A 21,781-nucleotide genomic window follows, 5' to 3' on the forward strand; every position below is an offset into this window, starting at 1 on the left:
GTCCCACCCATTCCAAAACAACAGCTGGGCAAACCTGGGCCTGACACTTGGCCCAGCTAACATTCAGACCCCTCCAGCCCACAGCTGCTGCCCAGTAGATATAATAGGCCAAGCCTCCAAAGCATGCCCAGCGAACCGCAAAGCGGCCGTCAGTTTGAAGGCAGCTGTTGGAGACAGTTGACTCCAGCCACCTCTTAGCCTGGCCCCACCCACGACTCTTACACACCCACACACAGAACTGTGTGAACACCAGGGACTGCCAGGCTCTGGCCATGATTCCCTGCCACTCAGTTTCTCTCAACAGGTGCTCAGATGCCTGGGGATATTTGCAACCTGGAGCCCAGGCCCCCCCCCAAAATGGAACAAACTTGGCACAGGGCTATTCCTGGGCACTCATAAGCCCTGGCTGGCAGGGTCCTTGCAAACCGGCACAAAACACCATCCATGTACACTAGTTACCTTGCGCCCGAGGCAGCCCAACAAGATTGGAAATTGGCATGGCCTACTACGAGTGAAGGCACACTCCTCGTCATCCTCCAGGCCTGCTCAAACGTAGCACTCGGGCACACTGGGACCAAGTCAATTTAAGTGGCTATAGCACAGTCTTTTTCTCTCTCGGTGTTACAGGCCTGCCAAGCCCTCAGTGTTGCATACTACTGGCTATTACTTAGATATGCAGAATTCTGGCATAATGGCTGCAGCCAGATGGTCACTGAAGCATGGCTGGGTGTAGCTGCAGCAGCAAGCACAGCTGAGAAGGCCTGGTTATCCCCAACAATGTCCTGACAGCACTGCATGCTTGGACAATCCTGAAGACCACTTGGAGCACCCCACCAAAGTTAACAGGCAAATTAAAGTACAAATGCAGAAAATAGGGAAGACAAAATAAAATTTAAAAAAACATGCAAAAAAACCCACAATCCATATAGAAAAATGGCAATACATTCCTTAATTTCAGTAATTTCTCTAAAATCAATGGCTTTGGGGTTATGGTGCCATCAGCAGGTCAATCTGTACCTGTGAGGCGAGTGCATCAGCAGCCTGATGGCACCATCAGACTTTCAGATACCCCTAAATTACTGCTGTGCCTTTGTCCAGATCCAAAAACTTGGGGCAAAGTTTACCAAGAAAGTAAATGGCCAAAAGTTAGGTATGTGGGAGACACACACACAAACCACCTCCGGCCCAGCTATATAATTGGAAGCATGGCCTCTCTGGTTCCTGATCAAACTGCTTAATGGCCATGATCCCAGAGACTCAGAAAGGAATCTCAGAACCCAAAGGCTTTTGGTAGAAATGCGTCCTGTTACTGCAGTAGATTACTGGCGCTGGGCCACTCCAGGTGAGAATAGATTTCATGCCTTGACCCGTTCCCCCTGGAGGCCCGGTGACCGCCATCCTCTAGAGGCCACTGGACAGTCAGGTTTGGGCCTGCAGTGATGAGACACGTGGAGTCTCACCTGATGGGGGTGGAACCGGCCCTTTGCTCCCCATCCCAACAAGACCCTGAGTTGCCACCTACAAATGGCCTCTCTGGCCCCTGATCAAGCTGATTAATGGCCATGATCCCAGAAACTCAGAAACAAATCTTGAAACCCAGCAGCTTTTGGCAGAAATGCATCTGGACCGCATACAAGGTGGCTGCCGCCTCAGAGCTTATTGGAAAGTCAGGTATGAGCTGGTGGTGACGGGGCAACTGCAGTCTCATGGAAAGTGGGGCGGTACCGGCTCGTCCTTCATGCCCTACCAAGGTCACAAGTTGCCCCCCATGAGCTCTCCGGCACGGCCATGGCTCCAGAGGCAAAAGAACTTAGTCCAGAGCCCAGCAGCTTGTGGCAGAAAAGTGAATGGACTGTGCGTTAATCTACAGCGCCACGCCTCCCCGGAAGAAAATGGGTGTTGCTCCCTTCTGCCTCCCTACCCCCCCCGGCAGCAAGGTGGCTGCCACCTCAAAGCTTATTGGAAAGTCAGGTATGAACCAGTGGTGACGGGGCAACTGCAGTCTCATGGGGGGGGGGGAGGGGCAGTACCGGTTAGCCCTTCACACCCTACTGAGGTCACGAGTTGCCCCCCACGAGCAGCTCTCCAGCACAGCCTAAACATCAGACGCACACACAGAAACCAATCTCATAATTATCTGGCTCTTTGCAGAAATCTAAAATCATTATATGATTCTCATAACCAACTATAGAAAACAAAGTATTTCACAATGCCTTTTCAGCAATTCTGATTGTTAGGGGGGAAATGCTGAACAATAATGGTGCATCTTTTGTCGAAATCACGAATGTAATCAATGTAGAGGAGTTAAGTAGAAATCATCTGCCTCACAGGCACTGGGAGGGGTGGGATGGGGAGTAATACTGGGGTTCCTGATGGTGGAAGATGAGTACTGATGAGGGAAAGGTGTTTGATTAATTGTATGACTGAGATTTAAACCTGAAAGCTCTGTAACTTTTCCCACAGTTATTCAATAAATAAATATAAGAATAAATAAAATTATGAAAAAAAAGATGGAGTTAATGCCCAATTCAATCAGCTAATCAGTGGCTGAATAAATAGCAATACTCCTACATTAAAAAAATAAATAAAAATAAATAAAATCAATGGCTTGAACACTCCAATCAAGACAGACTGAGAAATACAGTTCAACCTTCTGCTTCCTACAGGGCTTACTTACTCTTCAAGATAAACAAAGGTACAAGTAATGGAAAACAAACATTTTATTGCAGGTAAATGAAAGACTGAAGAGAGCAGGGATGCCATTATCATAGGAGTTCAAACTTAAAAAGGTTGTGAGATAAAGATGGATATTATATACAAAGGGACTAATACATCAAGATAAGTAAACAGATATATGCACCAATTGAAGGAGCAGCAAAGTTCTAAAAACAACTGCTAATAGCGCTGATTAGAGACATCGACAAAAACACATCCCACGATCACTACTGATCAACCAGTCAGAAAACCAGCAAGGAAACAGCCACAGTAAATGAGGAGTTAGAAGACCTGGGCCTAACGCATACGCAAAAAGCCCTCAGTCCCAAATAGTCTAATACAGATTCTTCCCCAGCACAGACCACAAGAGTCTTTCTCCGCATAAACCACAGCCTGAATAAAAAATAATTTATAATAAATTCATGATAATTGAAACGGCATCAAATAACTTTTCAGATCACAATGCTATGATGGTAATAATTAACCATAAAAAGCAAGCTGTAAAAAAAAAAAATCAAACATTTGAAGACTTAACATCGTTACTGGATCAAAGGAACTCAACAAAAAACAAGCATTCCTGAAAACAAACAAGAATGAAGGTATGAGCTATCTGAACAGATGAGATACAGCAATAGTTCATAAAAATACAGGCTTACTTCATGAAACAAGTGTTCAAATAAGCCATTTCACCTCACTTCTTAGGAGCCTAGAACAAGTGAAACCCAAAGCAAAAAAACGAAAAGTCAGTAAAAATGACACATAAATCATAACCAAAAAAGCTGGCTCTTTGTGAAATAAACAAAACAACCCTTTAACTAGATTCATAAAGAAAAAATAGAAAACCACAATAAATAATACCAGAAATGAAAGGGGAGACGTTATGCTATTATTACAGATAGAAACACAAAAGGTTGATCACTGCATTGGAGAACACAGAATGGACATTTATATTTAATGGTGAAAGTTTCCGTCGTTCACACACAAGACTTTCACACACAACTGTATTACCACTGTGGGAGAGAGGGGTGCCAAAGCCACACAGGAAATAGGGTTACATTTCACTTCTGCAATAATTCATTTCAGTAATAAAGCAGAGTTCCCAGAACGTATTATGTTGCAGCTTTCAATAACGATACAGAATTTGGGAAAATGACTCAGTGGGGAAGCAGCGATTTGTATGTTTCCTATTTGCTCTTCTGTATAATTTCTATATATTTGCTTTAAAAAAAATAATGAAGTCAATAGAATCATATTAATTTTTGGAGATGGCTACAAAGCTGTCCATGATTGAGTTTGTCATACAATGTTCCAACCCCATCCCTTTACCACTATACATTTACTGCCACCAATGTCCTGTTTCACTTCTGTGCCACCCGCTGCCCACTCCCACCCCTCCCTGGCAGCTTCCTCTATGGCACTTTTTTTTTTCCTTTTAGGCACTGTGATTTGCAATACTGTTACTGAAAGGGTATCATGCAAATCATTTTATCTCCTTGCAGCACACAGTTCTTGTCCAGTGATCATTTCCAACATCACTGACATAATGGTTCCTTCCCTGTCCCAACTGCACTTCCCCTCCCCTATTATCTTTGGGTATTATTCTCATTACTATGGTGGTTTATTTTTTTATATCCCACAAATGAATGCGATCATTCTGACTCATTTCACTCAGCATGTACATCCACATATAAGCAAGCTTGTTGCCCATTTAAAGAAGAAATTTCTAAGCAGGTAGTAAGTGTCTTTTTCTTTTTTGTATTCTATAAAATAAGGTGGTGCATGGTCCATAAACTGGGAACTGTAGCTCTGACATCCAGCTTTTAAAACATCTTTGCTTTTAAAACACAGCTTTTAAACATTCTTACTTTGTTCAGGCACAACAAAAAAATATGTTTAATACCACCACTATTATTCAAGGTAGTAGGAGAAACCATCTCTACAGTAATTAGGCAAGAAAAAATTAATTTTTTTAAATTCCCATATACAACTGAATCCAAAAGAATCAAGTATCTAGTAATCCACTTAAAGTTTGTTGTAAATAAAAGCTATGCCACTATTAAATCAAAATATATCTTATACTCATGAATTAGAATATACAATTTTTTAAATGTTTATTCAGCCTACACAAATGCGGTATAGACCCTGTGCAATTCCTCTCAAAATTTCAATGGCATTCTTCTAAGGATAAAATAGTATTAAGATTTGTACGGAACCATATACTCTCACAAGCAGCCTGTTCGACACAGGAAATCTTAAACAGTAGTGGGAAAATTGGTTAGCCACAGGCCAAAAAAAAAAAAGCAAAAAACACACTACTTCATAAAAGTTAATCCAGGGCCTGAAGAAATAAAAGTCAATTGGGTGCTTGCCTTGCATGTGATCAACCTAGGTAGAATCCCTAGCCTCTCATATGGTGCCCTGAGCCTAGTCACCACTAAGTGTGGCCCAAAACCAAAAGGAGAAAGTTAACTCAAAGAGAATTAAAAACCTTTGTGTTACAATCAAATCTATAAAAAAATAGCACTGTAGCACCGTCCTCCCATTATTCATTAATTTGCTCCAGCGGGCCCATAACGTCTCTATTGTGAGACATGTTGTTACTGTGTTTAGCATATCAAATACATCACAGGTAGCTTGCCAGGCTTTGCCATGCTGGCGAGATACTCTTGGTAGGTTGCCGGGCTCTCTGAGAGGGGTAGAGGAATCAAATCCGGGTTGGCCGTGTGCCAGGCAGAAGCCCTACCCACTGTGCTATCGCTCCAGCCCAATCTATAAAATGTATAGAAAAAAAACATAGAACACCAAATGATACCGACTTCAGGAGTTTTCAATGACTCAACTCTACTGGCAAACAAAAGAAAAACTGAACAAATGAAACTAAATGAATCTGAAGTTTTTGCACTACAAAATAAATTATGGCTAAAGTAGATAGGGAAGAGGCAGGGGACAGCACCAACCTGTGGCACAGTCACACTGCTTCTTTCCAAACCCTGAGAAATCCCCAGGTGAGCATCAACAACTGAGCAACCAAGGCAACTGCAGTCTGGCAGGGACAAGCCTCCCAGACTGAGAACAGCTCTATTTGGGCCTCCCAGAAGCGTTTGCTGCTGACGAGGCTGCACAATACTTCCCAATCCAAAACAAACACCAAGCACAGCTAGAATGAGCTCCAAGATGGGATACAGAAAACCTCTAGACACCAGCAGAAGATGGATAAAAGCCATCAGTAGACAACAGAACTTTGGATGAATTCAAGAACAACATATGAATCACTGGGGTCTTGGAGGCCCAGGAAGGGAATTCTGATGAAGAAGCAACCACCAAAGTCAAAGAACTCGTCTCTGAGAAGTCTCCAGTTTAGGAACACATGTACACAGACACTCCAAGACATATCCTAATCAGAAAAACAAAAACATAGAATACTGAAAGCAGCAAGATCAACAAAGGAAATTACATATAACGGAGCACCATTAAGATTTACAAAAGATTCATCAAATGAGACTCTGGGCCCAAAGACAATGCGGGGGGTGGGGTGGGGAGATAGTTAAAAGAAAAATTAAAAATGAAAGGAACATCTCACCAAGAATACTTCACCCAGCCTCATTCAGATTTGAGGGATCAATACAGAAGAATCAATACAGAAGGATAAACAATGGCTAAAGAACTTCATAAGCTCAAAACTAACTTTACAAGAACTGAAGGGGCTACTTTAGGACAAGACAAATCTCACCAACGTGCCAAACTTCTACAGAAAGACGGCACAAAACTCCATGATAATTTCACACAATGCCGATGGCCTAAATGCCCAATTAAAACAGAGTAATATAGTATTTCAAGCAAATATCCTCCACAAAAAGGCCAGGTGGCCAAACTTGTACCAAACAACACTGACTCAGGTCTCAAAAAGTTAATGGAGACAGTCATTTCTTAGTGATCAAAGGATATGCACATCAGGAAGAACTCCCATTCTTAATCATACATGGACCTAATGAGTTGGCAAAATACATAAAACTAACAAACTTTGGCTTACTGGCCATGATTCCAGAGACTCAGAAACAAATCTTGGAACCCTGGGGCTTTGGGCAGAAATGTGATCGGACTTAGGTTTCCAGTGCTGGACCACCGCAGATGGGAATAGGTTTTGTGCCTTGGCCTGTTCCCCCTGGTGGCTTGGTCATCGCCATCTTCCAGAAGCCTGTGGACAGCCAGGTAGGGGCCCACAGTGAAGAGAAACATGGGGCCTCATGGGATGGGGATGGAGCCAGTCCTCCCCCACCCCACGAGACCCAGAGTTGTTGCCCACAAACAAGCCCTCTGATTGAGGTGCTTATCGGCCATGATTCCAGAAACTCAGAAACAAATCTCAGAACCCAGCAGTTTGGGGCAGAAATCCCTAGAGATTTAATTATCAAAACTTCAGAGTTCCAAAATTGCTACTGCAGCCACAGGACATCATATGCAATTCATAACCAGCAATAGAAAACAAATGGTCTAATGTTGCCTTTTCGGCAGATTTGAGTGTTGGAATAAAATCCCAAGTAATTTTGGTGGGTCTGGTGTCGAAATATTGAATGTTATCAAATTAGAGAAATATGAAAATCGTCTGCCACACAGGTGGGGGGAGGGTGTGGAGTGGGGGGTATTCTGGGGTTTTTGGTAGTGGAAAATGCGCACTGGTGGTGAAGAGATGGGTGTTTCATCATTATATGACCGAGACTTAAACCCGAAAGCCTTGTAACTGCTCTCATGGTGATTCAATTAAAAAAAGAAAAAGAAAAAGAAAAAAGAAAAAAAAAACAGGCTTAAAGAAATTGACAGGAACACAGTAATAGTTTGAGACTACAACACCACTGTCATCTCTCCGTAGATCAACTAGACTAAGATTCAGCAAGGAAATGCTTGCTTTGAAAGAATAAACAAAATAGAAAGGTTTTGTAGGTATTTATAGGGCTTTTCATCCCTGAATAGCCAAATATACATTCTTCTCCAGTGCACATGGGACATTCTTCAAGAAAGGCCACATGCTGGGTCACAAGACATAACACCTCCAGAAAATCAAAAGCTAAAATCGTTATCAGCTATCTTCCTTGCAAAGATGTTTAACTCACACAAGTAATACACCACATAAATACATAACAAAAATTCTTATGTTTATAACAACAGATATGTAGAGAAATCATTTGACAAAATCCAGCACCAATTCATAATTAAAAACTCTCATTAAAATAAAAACTGAAGGAACTTTCCTCAACATAGTCAAAACCATTTACCACAAGCCCAGAAAATATACTCAATGGGGAATAAATAGTAAAGGCCTTCCCTCAGGCATGAGACAATGTTGCTCATTCTCACCACTTCTATTCAATACGGTACTGGAAGTACTTGCTATTAGCAATTAGGCAAGAAGTATTTGCTTTAGGCAAGAAAGATATTAAAGGCATCAACACATGGTGCTGGTAAAACTGGTCGGCCACATGCAAAAGTTGAACTCAAACCTCTGACACCACGCACAAAAGTCAAATCAAAATGGATTTAAGACTTTGATACAAGACCTGAATCCACAAAGTACATAAGGAAAATAGAACTCTCCATGATGATGAAGTGAGAGGTATCTTAAAGGATGAAAATCCACTAGCCAAGCAACTGGAAGTAAAGATAAACAAATGGAACTACAAATTAGGAAACATCTGTACTTCAAGGAAACCAAGTTCAGAATACAAAGATAGCCTAAAGACTAGGAGAAATTACTTACCTACCACTCATCTGATAAAGGATTAATATCCAAGGTACTTGAAGCTCTGATAAAATTTACAAGAAAAAAAAAATCAAACCACCTCAAAAAATTGCGAGATGAATAGAAACTTCCTCAAAGAAATACAAATGGCTGAAAGGCATAGATAAAATGCTCTGTATCACTCATCATCAGGGAAACGAAAATCAAAATGAGATATGACCTCAGATGAGATCGGCACTCAACAAAAATAAATGGATGTGGGGGGAATGGTACCCTCATTTAGGTCCATTGGGAATATCAATTGGCCTAATCTTTTTGGAAGACAACAAGGGAATTCCTCAAAAAATCAGAAATTGAACTTCCATAGAACCCAGCAATTCCAATCCTGAAAATAAATCCCAAAGGCCCAAAAACACTATGCAGAAAGACATCTGCAGGCCTATGTTCATTGCAGAACCATTTACAACAGCCAAAATCTGGAAACCCAGATGACTGAATAAAGCAGCTATGGGACTTATACACAATGGACTACTACTCAGCCATAACAAAAGGAAGTCATGCAATTTGCGGATACATGAATGGGCCAATAGAGTAGTTTGCTAAATGAGTGAGAGACGGACAGACACAGAATAATCTCATATTATGTGGGATATAAGAAAGGATAATACAGGAAGAACTAATGACCAAAGCCATACAAAGAGCAGGTAAGAATCTTGGTAAGAATCTTGCTACCAGAGAGGTGGAGGGACAGGTCAGGGAAGGCATTACAAGGACAGATGAAAATGGTCACTCTGTACGCGCGCGCTCTCTCTCTCTCTCTCTCTCTCTCTCTCTCTCTCTCTCTCTCACACACACACACACACACACACACACACACTGTATTTGCTATCCCATCAGTAGAACAAGAGGGTGAAATGTCAGAGAAAGATTAATAATTAATCATAAATGACTGTACTCATATCATATAAAGCAAGCAAGGGAATAGATAACAATAAATGAAAATAAATTCTTAGGACACTGAAATAAAAACTGAGGTTTATATGGGGCATGCAGTGAGGTGGAAGCAGACAGAAAAGGACCTATGCACCATGGAAAGAATTTGGTACTTTTGGTGTTTTGAGTGTGTTATGCTAAAAACACTGAAAATCTAAAACATCTACACCATGTAAAACCAATTACCTCAGTAAATATATAAACAAAAAACTTAGGTCTGACAAAGATTTCATTAATTTTAACCTAATTTTCATAAGTAGCCAATATGTCAATGAAAACAGGCATTTTTCCATTTTCAGGTTTAGCGTCAAAATACTAAAAACAGTAGACAATGCAATGTCAGTTTTCACTAATTTTGAATGCTCAACCTAGAGAGAAGATAGTAAAATCCTCCCTGTAGCATACAACAATTATAGTAAACGGATGCCTTTGAGTCAAGCATTGCCACCTTTAGTGTATTCTATTTTTACAGAAAATCATCACATCATTATTCTACCAAAAAATTATCATGTTATAATAAACAGACAAAAGACAAATCCAAGTACAATTTTTTAATAAAGATAATTACAAAAGATGGAAAAATCAGCTCAGAAAGGCCAATTACTTCTTTAATAGATCAGTTTTTTGACATAATAACTCACATCAATTTTAAATACTATCACATAAAGCATGGTGGAGAAAGAAAATTTTGCTTCATAATTAGAAAACTCACAATAAAACTTGCCAAGAAAAACAAAACAAAAAAGCCATTTTGAAAATAAATACAGTCCATGCCAAAATAGTATAAAATGAAGCCAGAAGTCCTCCAAAAAAAAAAAAAACCCAAGACATTTTCTTCCCAATAGTTTCACTTTCACTTTTTTATGGTTTCTGAAATTGATGAGACTCAAATTCAAGGGTTGTTAAGCTGTTCTGATTTGGCTCTGTTAAAAGAGGAATAAAGATTTAATGACATAATCTTAATTTAAATGCAATGAGCTATCAGATTTTGAAGATTAATGCAAATAAATACAGTGTTTGTATCTGTAACAACTGCTTTCATCTTTAGTCTAATGATTTTACAATTCACTTCAAGCTATCCTATATAATTTACTGTATTACTGTCATCTCGTTGATCTTCGATTTACTTGAACAGGCACCAGTAACACCTCTACTCCTCCCAGACCTGAGATTTTAGCAGCCTCTTCTTACTCGTCTTTTCCCAACAACTGGAGGCTCTTTCAGGGTCAGGGGAATGAGACCTATTGTTGTTACTATATTTAGCATATTGAATACACCATGGGAAGCTTGCCAGGTTCTGCCCGTGTGAGCGGGATACTCTCGGTAGCTTGCTTGGCTCTCCGAGACATAAATGGGTAGAAAGTGTCTTATAATGTGTTGCACAGCCTCAAAGAAGCCTGGAGCTTGGCCGTGGTTGGGCAGTGGACGTCGGCTGTCAGGGCTGGATCCCTTGGGGTGGGGAGGGCTCTCATTCGCCCCACAGCCTGGCGTGGAGTCCCATCCAATATAAAGACTACCAAAACTGTTTATAGCTGAGTATTTACAAATTTTCTTACAATAAAAATGTCGATGATGCTTTTACTTGTAAATGTTCCATTAGACCAGCATTTCTTAAACGTACCCATCTTATAATATTAGGAAAACCACATATATAAAGAGCACAAATATAGTTATAAGTGTGTTTAATTTAAAAATTATAAAATGAGAAATGTAATTTACCCTTTGGTATCTGTTTTTTCACCACTATTGTCCTTGGATTTATCTTCTTCCTTAACATCTAAAAGCAAAAATGATAGTAGTTAGAACCTATTTGGGAGTTGTATTTTAAAAAAATAAAATTTTACTTAGAATGTAAAAAGCTGTGATATACCATCATACTATCCTTGAATTAAATAACTAAAGCTACTTGTGTTGGGTGCTAAATGAGAATTTCAAGGCATCAAGAGAACAGTATTATACTTGGGGTATCGGATGTGGAAAATATAACATGTGCATAGCCTGGAGGGAGGTGTGGGAAGACTACCACACTTGAAAGGTTCCCTGACAACAACATGTTGACACTTAAACTGTAATTTAGGTTAATTAAATCTCATCTCTCGAGTGAGAGCCAATGATGTATCAGTATCAAAGCACTTTTTGGGTGGGAAAGGCAATAGTAAATATTTAGCCAACCGGGATGGTGGTTCAGTGATAGGGATAGAACACTGCTCTGCCACTTTGGTGCCCACCCCAGTGGTGTTCAGGGCTTTCAGTCATGTGCACTCCTGCACAAGCCCTAACTACCTCTGTACTATTCTCCCCTGCCCCCAAACATTACATTTTAGTTTAAAAAAAAAAAAAAAAGGACAGTAAAATAGTTAACATAGAAGTAAAACCGTGAACTTCAAATAGCTCAAGTATACTAACCCAAAATGTGAATGCTTTTTCTAAATAAGCAAATGAAAGCTGAGACAATAATAATAATAATAATAATAATAATTAAAAAAACAGCATGGAGCACTCTACATAAGCATTTCAAGGAGCTGGTCTAACTAGTAATTTTAAAACACATGTTAAGAATATGAACTGCATTGATTTCAATCTTTGACTTAATTTTGGACAAACAATTCAAAGTTCCATATGGAATCAGGAAGAAATGTGACTTTAAGTCTGTACCCATAGTTATAAAAATCTACAGTATTTCACTTTGTATTTTTATGCTCAGGGATTTTTAATCATTTCAAGAGCCCTATAAAAATCGGGGTCAGCAAGAGACTGGATTAGGGTGCTTGCCTTGCACATGGCTGATCGTGGCTTGACTCTGACATTGCATATGGTCTCCTAAGCACCAAACCATGAACAAGCCTGAGCACCACCTCACTTCCACACCTCTTAATAGAGCCAAATCTAAAAGTGCTTTCATTATAGCTAAAATAGCAGCAAAAGAATTTACGGGAGCCAAAGTGATAGTACAGCGTCTAGGGCGTTTGCCTTGCATGTGGCTGACCTGGATTCCATCCCCGGCATCCCATATGGTCCCCATATGGTCCCCCAAGCACTGCCAGGAGTAATTCCTGAGCACAGAGTCAGGAGTTACCCCTGAGCACTGCTGGGTATGACCCAAAAAAGAAAAAAAAGTATAAAAAATTCATGGAAATAGACATTTAAAAATAAGAACCCCAAAAGGTAACAGAGAAGACATAAACAGTAATAACGAGGAAAGAAAAAGAGAGGTAATAATGAGAGAAAAGAAAAATACCAGAACAATCCTACATCTAAGCTGAATCACCCTAACATCTCAGTGCGTAGGAGTAAACTGGAACCATCACTGTAATATACTGATAAGTTTGACTTATACAACACGAGCTAGATAGTCACCTACAGTGGTGTATTTTATTTTTATCAAATACAAATACCCAAGTTATAGAACAGAAATACATATGCTATAAATTCTTATCTTTATAGTCATGTTTATAGCTTAAAACACTTCAATGTGAGAGAATCTGTTTTTCACAAATTATAGGATCAACATAAAGACAACCAAGACTTGTATTTATAACAATTTTTGCATATAGATATCACGTATCTATCAAGAAAGATACAAAGTACTAATAATACAGACAAGTTAAGTTTCAAGATAAATTTAAGATATTATGCCCCTATCCTTCCCCTATCCCAGGCAAGGGGAACTCAATCTAATAGTAAGATATAAAATCCCTTTAAGTGCTACAACATACTGTCTTAAATAAATAAATGCACCTCCCCCCACCCCTGGCCCGACACACACACCAGGGAACAGAAAAAAATGAACAGATAAAAGTAGCAAATTTATACAGTCCAAAAGATCTATTTTTAAACACATTAAGCTGATAAAGGTGGCAATTTAAAAAAAAACTATGTATTATCTCTTGTCTCAACCTAGCTCCCAAATCTCTCTCTATTTTGCCTGTTTTCTTCAATTTCAATAGTCTGTTTTGAGCCTTTTCAAAATGGTCAAGCTGGTGTTGGTATAAAAACTTCATTCTTTTTTGTATTTTATTTTTATCAAATAAACTTTAGGAAGTTAAACATCCCTTAGAATCTGAATTCTACTTAAGAGACCACAAATGGTTTAATAATACTCCGTACGTTATTACCCAGTCAATACCACAGCACCATGCCCCTTTAGGCCCGTATGACAAGGTAAAATTGTTTCCTGTATTATGAGTAAGTGTGAGTGGCTTCCGGTATGAGAAAATGTTAACATTCAGAGCTCCAAATTAAAAAAAAATTAAGAGCAAAGTCATCAGTTGCATGAAAAACTCAGATATTCAGTATTATCTACCCTGTAGATAATCCTCAAATCCTCAAGCCAGGGGCAGGTGGGTTGGGGTGCGCCACAATTAGCAGGGTTTAGAGGCTTGGGTGACCTGAGACTCCTGCATGTGAAATATGCACTCCAGTGCTTCACTCTATTGCCCACCATCTACCCTCTTCAACACTTCACTGAAGAGCCCCATAAAGGGGCTAGAGACAGTACAGATCGTAAGGCACTTGTCATGCTTAATGTCTAGCATCATAAATGGGCCTTGAAGCTCTGCCAAAAATGATCCCTGAGCATTGAGCCAGGAGTAAGCCTGGTGTAGCCCCCCCCCCTTTTTTTTTGCTTAATTGGGTCACACTGGCAATGCACAGGGGATACTCCTGGCTCTGCACTCAGGAATTACTCCTGGCGGTGCTCGGGGAACCATATGAGATGCTGGGAATCGAACCCAGGTCGGTCATGTGCAAGGCAAACACCCTACCTGCTGTGCTATCGCTCCAGTACAGGCCCAAAATATTTTTATAAAACAAAAATAATCCCATAAAAACTGCTTAAAAAAACTTACATTAAAATACATTTACCAATAATCAAATCTGACCTGCTTTTTTGTCTTCTGTTTCTTTCTTATCTTCTTCAATTCTGGCTTTCTTTGCTCCTTTCTTGTGATCTGCCACATTTCTACGACCTCCTTCTCCTTCATCCTCAGAGTCTGAGAATTCTTCATCACAGGCTATTCGTTTGTCTGATGCCCGAACTAGTATTTTAATTAAAATATTGAAAAAAGCAGTCACAGATCTTCTTAACAAACATATACACTCATGCAGTAACTAGTCACCACAGTAATGATCTTCAGATTAGAACAGAACACATGGTTTACTGAATACTGAAAACTTAGATCTGGTTTAGGAAGAATTCAAAGACACATATAAAACATTTCAGCATCTCAGTTAAAACCATACAAGGTCACAGGACTCAACAGCACCATATCCTTGGGCCTCTCACATTGAACTACCAATCCACATAGGCTGGTAACTGCCGGAGGACACCCCCTCATACCTCCCTCACCCAAATCTTACAAGGAAGAAATAGTTGAAGACAAGGTTTCGGTTTTTTTTTTTATCTAAAATGCAGATTTTTTTTTTTTTTTTTTTGCTTTATGAGTAACACCCAGCGATGGCACCCTGGATTTGCACTCAGGAATCACTCTTGGCGGGGCTAAGGGGACTATATGGGATGCTGGGAATCGAACCCGGGTCAGCCGCGTACAAGGCAAATGTCCTCCCTGCTGTGCTATCACTCCAGCCCCTAAAATGCAGACTTTTTCTCACACACACACATACACACCAGCAACATCAAATATATTAGAACATCTATGATAGCATTACATACCATTATGCTAGAAATCTAACACTTGTAGCACTGTAGCACTGCCCTCCCATTGTTCATCAATTTGCTGGAGCGGGCACCAGTAACATCTCACAACAAATTGTGAGACTTGTTACTCATTTTGGCATATCAAATATGCCACAGGGAGCTTGTCAGCTTTGCCGTGAAGGCGAGATACTCTCGGTATCTTGCTGGGCTCTCCGAGATGAGCGGAGGAATCGAACCCCGGTCAGCCCTGTGCAAAGCAAACACCCTACCCACTGTGCTATCGCTCCAGCCCAAATCTAACAATTATATTGGTTAACTGAAATGGTAAAATCAAGTACAAGGTAATTTTTCAGTTCTCTGAAATAAATGGCATTATTTTCTTTACTCCTAAACATGAGTTGCCTAAGTTGTAAATTTACATAAATTTGTCATACATATGAAGTCCTCTGAACTGAAACTGCCCTAACTTTCTCAATCCAATCAAGACTTGAGACTTCAAAGAATTTAAACCCATTAAAAATTTAATTAGAGAGAAAAAAAAAGAAATAACAGAGTGCTTAAGATGTATAGAGAAGTTCCTAGGTAACTAAAACCTTCAACTGGTCATATTTTTTTAAAAAAAATAACCCCCTCCTCAAAAAAAGAAAAAAACCCACAAATCAAGGCATTATCTTACTAGAAATTCTCTTATCTGGATCTTCTCCATCTTCGTCTCCACTATCTTCATGAACAGCATCTTCTGGGATAGCTTGCATTTGAACGCCAGGTGCATGAGGTAACATGCGTAAATTTTCAAATAAACGCTGTCTAAATCACAAAAACAAAGTTATCAGGCAAGTTATTTTTTCCAAGTTCTTCTCATATATAAGAAAATTAGTGTTTTGGGGGCTTTTGACCACACCCTGTGGTGCTCAGCAGGACCATATGCAATGCTGGAAATTGAATTGGGATCCCCTATAAAGCTCTCCAGTGCTAGATAAATATTCTTAATATAACATCTTTTCTCTAGAGCACTGTTTCCTAAAGTGGGTAATAGCACCCTCTTAAAAGATCTCTCTCCTCCCCCCTCCATCTCTCTCTCTCCTCTTTGCGTTTAGGGTCATACTGAAGATGCACAGGGGTTATTCCTGGCAGTGCTTGGGGGAACATATGGGATGTCGGGGATTGAACCCAGGTTGCCCACATGCAAGGCAAACACCCCACCCACTGTGCTATCCCACCAGCCCCTGAAAGGCACTTTAGAAGAGAGTGGGTGATTTTTTGTTTTCCTTAAAAGTGGGTATTAGGTTGAATTAACCTTGGAAACTCAGTTCTAGCTTAACTTCTAAGTTCTGGGTTAACATTTACTGCATTGCAGATCAGTAAATACAAGCATGGGAGCTAAAATACACTTGCGAGGTGTGACACATGTAGGGTACAGTGGAGTCAGGATGTCAACCCAGGAACCTATGTCTCTATAAATGTCCCTCTAAACCATTCTGTTCTTAAATATATAGCTTTATTAAAATGTTTGAGGCAGTGCAAAAAAATGTAAAATTTTATAATGCTGCGTGCAACTTAAAAACCCGTTTTAACAGAAAAAAATTACTTAAGACTATGAATGCTTCTAAATGTACACCAAGATGTTTAAAAAAACAATGATGCCTTACTTTATCTTTTCCATATACTCTGGAGTGTTCTGGTTTGTCATATTTGAGGGACTAATATGAAGTTTGAAGTCCGGTCCGAAATACTCAAAATAATCATTATATGGCAATTCTGTTGAAAAAAAAAGGGAAGGGGGATCAAAATTAGTTAACCAACCATGCTTCTCTTTACACATTTTGGAATCTACACTAAACATAAGATATCTATTTTATATTTTGACAATGAACACTCACCATTGGGAATTTCACAATCAAGGGCAACTGCAGTCTCGTATGTCCAACATCGAGCAACATTACGAATTGTGTATCCACCTCCCCCAAGCATCAGTAATGGTAAATTGAAAGTTTTTACAACTTCAACACACTTAGCATGTCCTAAAACAGATAAAGATATGAAAGAATTTGCGTATCATAAAGATAGTACTAGCATTCATCAAAATGGATTCTCTAAGTAATTTTTAAGAATGTTAATTCCTGATCTAAAGTTTAGCAAACATAATAAACAATCTATTTTATCAAGTGTCCCTGATAGAAAGTCAAATGCACACCGAAGAATAAATATAACTGTTTTGTTTTGGGACCACACCCAGGCAGTGCTTCAAGTGCTTACTCCTTGGCTCTCTGCTTCGGGATCACTCATGGTGGGTTTTGGGGTATCATATGAGTTGCCAAGGATCAAACCCAGGTCGACTTTTTAATTATTTAAACCCTGGGATGCTTAAGTGGGGGATACATAGGAGGAAAAGGTCAAGTTACAATAAATCGTTATACACCTACAGTTTGGCTTATTACCACTTTTCCCAAAGACCTAGAGGGAATTTTAACAAAAAGCTTTTGAAAGTCAGTTCAAACAGGAGCCAGAGTGGTAGGTAGTACAGTGGGTAGGGCGTTCATGCAGTCAATCAGGTTCAATCCCTAAACAGCCAGGAGTAAGGCCTGTGCACTGACAGGTGTAGTACCAAAACAAACAAAAAGAAAGGCATATAGATTAGCTATAGATTATTTTTAAGGTAATGGTGCTATGAAAACATCTGCTCATCTAAGATTATAAAATTATCAGAATTCTGAAAGTTTCATCCAATTTTTCTGAGTATGAAAGAAATTTCATACTCAAAAACAAATTTGAAAGAAATTAGAAATTTCACACTAAAAAATAAATTTGAGGATGAAACAAATCTGTTCTTTAAGTGTCATAGTTAAATAGTCATGTTATAGTTACTAACTACTTCATCCCAAAAACTGACAAAAATGACCCATAAAAGTATGTTTTAAAGACTAAAATCTATAAAAAAGTCAATAAAGGCAGTAGGAAGGCGATAGATAAGAGGTACTTGTTGACTTTAACCATAGAAAACAAAATTTAAGTTGGCAGTGGAGCAAGCTAGATCATGTTGAATATGTGCAATCATAAATATATTCTTCATATAACTATAGTTGTCAGCCAGCTGAAATATAATGTAAATGTGCAGTTTGTATTTATGAAAGCTGTTATTTTAAAGGAACAATTATTTTCACATGATCCAACCAAATAAATGCAGAATTAACAGATTTTTCCATAATTCTAATGCTGTTCATTACAGAGCAATCCTATATAGTAATTATACCTGGGTAAACGCAGCTATTATGGAAAAAGTTCTACTTGAGAATCCACCTAAGAATCAAATAATAACTTGCTTCTTAACAAGTTTACAAGGAAAACATCCCAAATTACATATAATATCCATGATAAATCAATACTAATCCACATAAAAACAAAATCTATTAAATAAAACTTTCACTGTATACACTAGCAGATTATTCTGAAATGTACTTTGGTTGTGGACATCTATTACATGTTATTTCAACGTATGAACAAAATATAGGTACTTGGTAGAACTTTCAACCTCACTTAGCTTTTCTAGGAAGCTTCTTAAAGACATCTCCCAAACGAGACAAAATTAAGAAAAACCCAGAAAAAAAGAGCAGTGAGAGTAATCAATACAACAAGAGAAGCAAAGAATAACTCTATAATTACTAGGTTATCCATCTACCAAGTCTAAGAAGTAAAATGCTGTTTCTCCAAGAAGACTACAATTGAAAAAACACAAGACCCTGGATGCACAGGAACATAAAAAGCTATGCAGACATTAAGAATTTATAGTAAGTTAACTTAAATAAAAACTGATAGGAAAAACAAGTCATGCAAAAAAAAAAAAAACTTACAAACACTGAAAAGTGTTTTAGTGCTACTGGCTGATACTGTAACCACAGAACACCACAATCAAAATTCTGGTGCAACTAAACTAAAAATGGAAGGCAGTAGCTGAAGACAAAGTGGCCTAACAAGGCTAAAATGTCCTTCTTCAATAATGAAATTATCACTGTCATCTCTTTGTTCGTCGAGTTACTCGAGCGGATACCAGTAATGTCTCTATTCCTCCCAGCCCTGAGATTTTGCAGCCTCTCCTTATTGGTATTTCCCAACCACTGGAAGCTCTTTCAGGGTCAGGGGAATGAGACCTGTTATCATTAACTGTTTTTGGCATATGGAATACGCCACGAGGAGATTGCTAGGCTCTGCCAGAGCGGGAGGGATACTCTCGGTAGCTTGCCGGGCTCTCTGATATATCATAGAGAGAAATATATATATATATATTTCTATATAAATATATATGCAGTCGAGTTTCCCACATTTGGGGAAATCGCAGGGGTCAGCACATCCGGAGTGCAATGGATAAGCCTCGCCCTGGGAAAACCACCTTCGTGATCATGGTGTCTCCCCTGCCAGGTAAGTATATATATATATATAAATATATATTTCTCTCTATGATTTGTTACCTAATGTCTGAAACCCATCAAATATGGTGTGGTAATTATGGAAAATGGATAGGAAGTTTTTTATATCCGAACAGCAGCTTGGAGTGTGGCAGCGGTTGGGTAGTGAAGGTCAGTTGCCGGGGCCGGGTCCCTTGGGGTGGGGAGGGCTCTCACCCGTCCTAACCTGGGGCGCCCTGAGTGAAAACAGCCTGGTGTGGAGTCCCAGAAGTAAATATACAGAGATAAAATAAAAGCAGTAGTAAATTTTCATGCTATCTAGAGAATGATCAAATTATTAATAAGGTCGAAAATATTATGACTGGAACTTTAATGAGACTTATAAGAGTATTCACATATGAATACACACATACATGCATTTGACAAGTAATTTACTAAGACAAGATTGCCAATAAAAGTAAAATCTATTCCAAACACAAACCATATACAAAACATATGGTTGTGTGTTCAAAGAGACCAAAAAAATTACAAGTATCATCAAATGTTCTTGGGTGGAGAAATTTTTTTCTGATAGTATCACCTTTTACATCACTTACCTTTGACAGTCAGATTGAAGCAACCAAGTCTATCACCAGATAGTGAGTCTGCACCACACTGTAACACCACAGCACTAGGTTGATACATCTCCATAACCTTTGAGATGATCTATGTTCAATAATAATAGATAACAAATGTTAGTATCTCTAGAAACAATTTAAAATTTCATTTTGAAAAATGGAACATTATTTAAAAAAGTACTTACAGGCTTAAATATCTGTCCATATGACTCATCATCTATACCATCTCTCATTGGGAAATTAACAGCATAGTATTTGCCTTTTCCTGCACCAATATCCTAAAATGCAGTTTTAAATGTTAGTGCAATATTTCACAGTAAAATCTAACTTATTTGTTAAAATATTTTTAAAGAATAAAAGACTAGGAAATAATATTCAACTATGAATCCATCTCTAGGCTGGGAAAGAAAATATACAAGTTGATATTTACGAATTTCTTATGAATATCCAAGTGCCCTGTAATGATTAATTGGGTAAAGAAAAAAAATGACAATGAAAGACAATATAAAGTTGCATTTTGTATTAGTACAAAATATTCATTCGGTACTGTAAGATAACACTGTTCTGTCCTTCCTGCATAACCTCAGGAATAGTTGATATCTGATAGTTCCTTAAGAGGTAGTTTGCCCTTGGGCAGTCAGGAAGGGCTTTAGAATTACCTTTTAGATGGGCCCTCTGGAAGGGCTTTCTTATGTTGATTTGGCGACCAGAGGGGGTGGAGTGTCAGCCCAGACAAGAGGGCTGAAAGATGGACTACTGAGAGACTAGCAAGGGGAACGTGTGCTTGAGAGAACCTAGGCCCTCCATAACGTAAGTTCTTCTATGGGAAAAACTTCCTTGTAATAAACTGCCACTAAGATCAACCAGCCTGGCCCTCATCTCTTCCTTCATCTGCCCTTGGCCAACAGCCGTCCAGATGCAGGCCACACACAGCGGCTCTAGGGCACCAAACGCGGGCTGTGAAATAGAGCTGTCCAGAGAGCCCGCGAACACACAACCTTCAGCGTGCATAGTTTTTTACACAGTACAACATCTGGCAACTAAATAAGAAATACTATTGAAAACATACATGTTATGTCAAAGAATCCAGCAAGACAATTGTCACTGTGGTCAATGTGTAATTCACAATCTGGCAGGTTTCTTTATGAAGGAGAAGCTTAGATTTTTGAAGTTTTACTGCTTACAGACTACAGCACTGAAATCTTATCTTTAATTGAACTCATAACAAATATTTCTACCTGCTGAGTCAATTCATTCTAGGTAGATATTAGAGCTCTGCAAGCACTAGGTCATGAGTTCAAAGACCAGGAAAACCCTAACTGCTCTGCTATACGTGATTCCAGTAAGAAAAGGGAGAAAAGAACAGGAGGACGGGTCAATGCCTTAAAAAACAAAAACAAACTTACAACGGAGAAATGCAGTATAGGTTCTACATACACATACGTTTTTATAGAACTGTTATATGTGTGGATATATAAAAACAAAAAAATATATAATTAACATCCCTAATTATCTGAAAGAAATCTCAGTCCTTATACATAACTAAATACATTTGTATAGAATATACAAAAGTGGATAAACTAAAATACTGTGTGAATCCTTATACTGTTCAATGAAAAATACAGCTGGAATGTACTTTAACACTAAGACTCAGAATATAGACATT

At 38.9% G+C, this 21,781-nt stretch overlaps 1 protein-coding gene and 1 non-coding gene across 2 annotated transcripts in view; both read right to left on the reverse strand.

Moving 5' to 3' along the window:
* Positions 1 to 9,978: 9,978 nt before the first annotated feature.
* The window catches only part of HDAC2 (histone deacetylase 2), a 29,866-nt gene continuing 18,063 nt past the window's right edge, over positions 9,979 to 21,781 (reverse strand). Inside the window, exons 7-14 of the mRNA XM_056125082.1 lie at positions 20,301 to 20,393; positions 20,095 to 20,203; positions 16,979 to 17,119; positions 16,748 to 16,856; positions 15,775 to 15,905; positions 14,323 to 14,478; positions 11,162 to 11,219; positions 9,979 to 10,365 (exon numbers count right to left, since the gene is read on the reverse strand). Of these exons, the coding sequence (XP_055981057.1) occupies positions 10,335 to 10,365; positions 11,162 to 11,219; positions 14,323 to 14,478; positions 15,775 to 15,905; positions 16,748 to 16,856; positions 16,979 to 17,119; positions 20,095 to 20,203; positions 20,301 to 20,393 (828 nt within the window). The 3' untranslated portion in view covers positions 9,979 to 10,334. The remainder of the gene's footprint in view (positions 10,366 to 11,161; positions 11,220 to 14,322; positions 14,479 to 15,774; positions 15,906 to 16,747; positions 16,857 to 16,978; positions 17,120 to 20,094; positions 20,204 to 20,300; positions 20,394 to 21,781) is intronic.
* On the reverse strand, positions 19,359 to 19,519 carry LOC130033718 (U1 spliceosomal RNA). The gene has a single exon (XR_008793977.1). It is a non-coding gene; the product is annotated as a U1 spliceosomal RNA (small nuclear RNA).

The sequence above is a fragment of the Sorex fumeus genome, unplaced genomic scaffold (assembly GCF_029834395.1).
Source record: "Sorex fumeus unplaced genomic scaffold, SorFum_2.1 ptg000054l, whole genome shotgun sequence".
Classification (NCBI taxonomy): Eukaryota; Metazoa; Chordata; class Mammalia; order Eulipotyphla; family Soricidae; genus Sorex; species Sorex fumeus.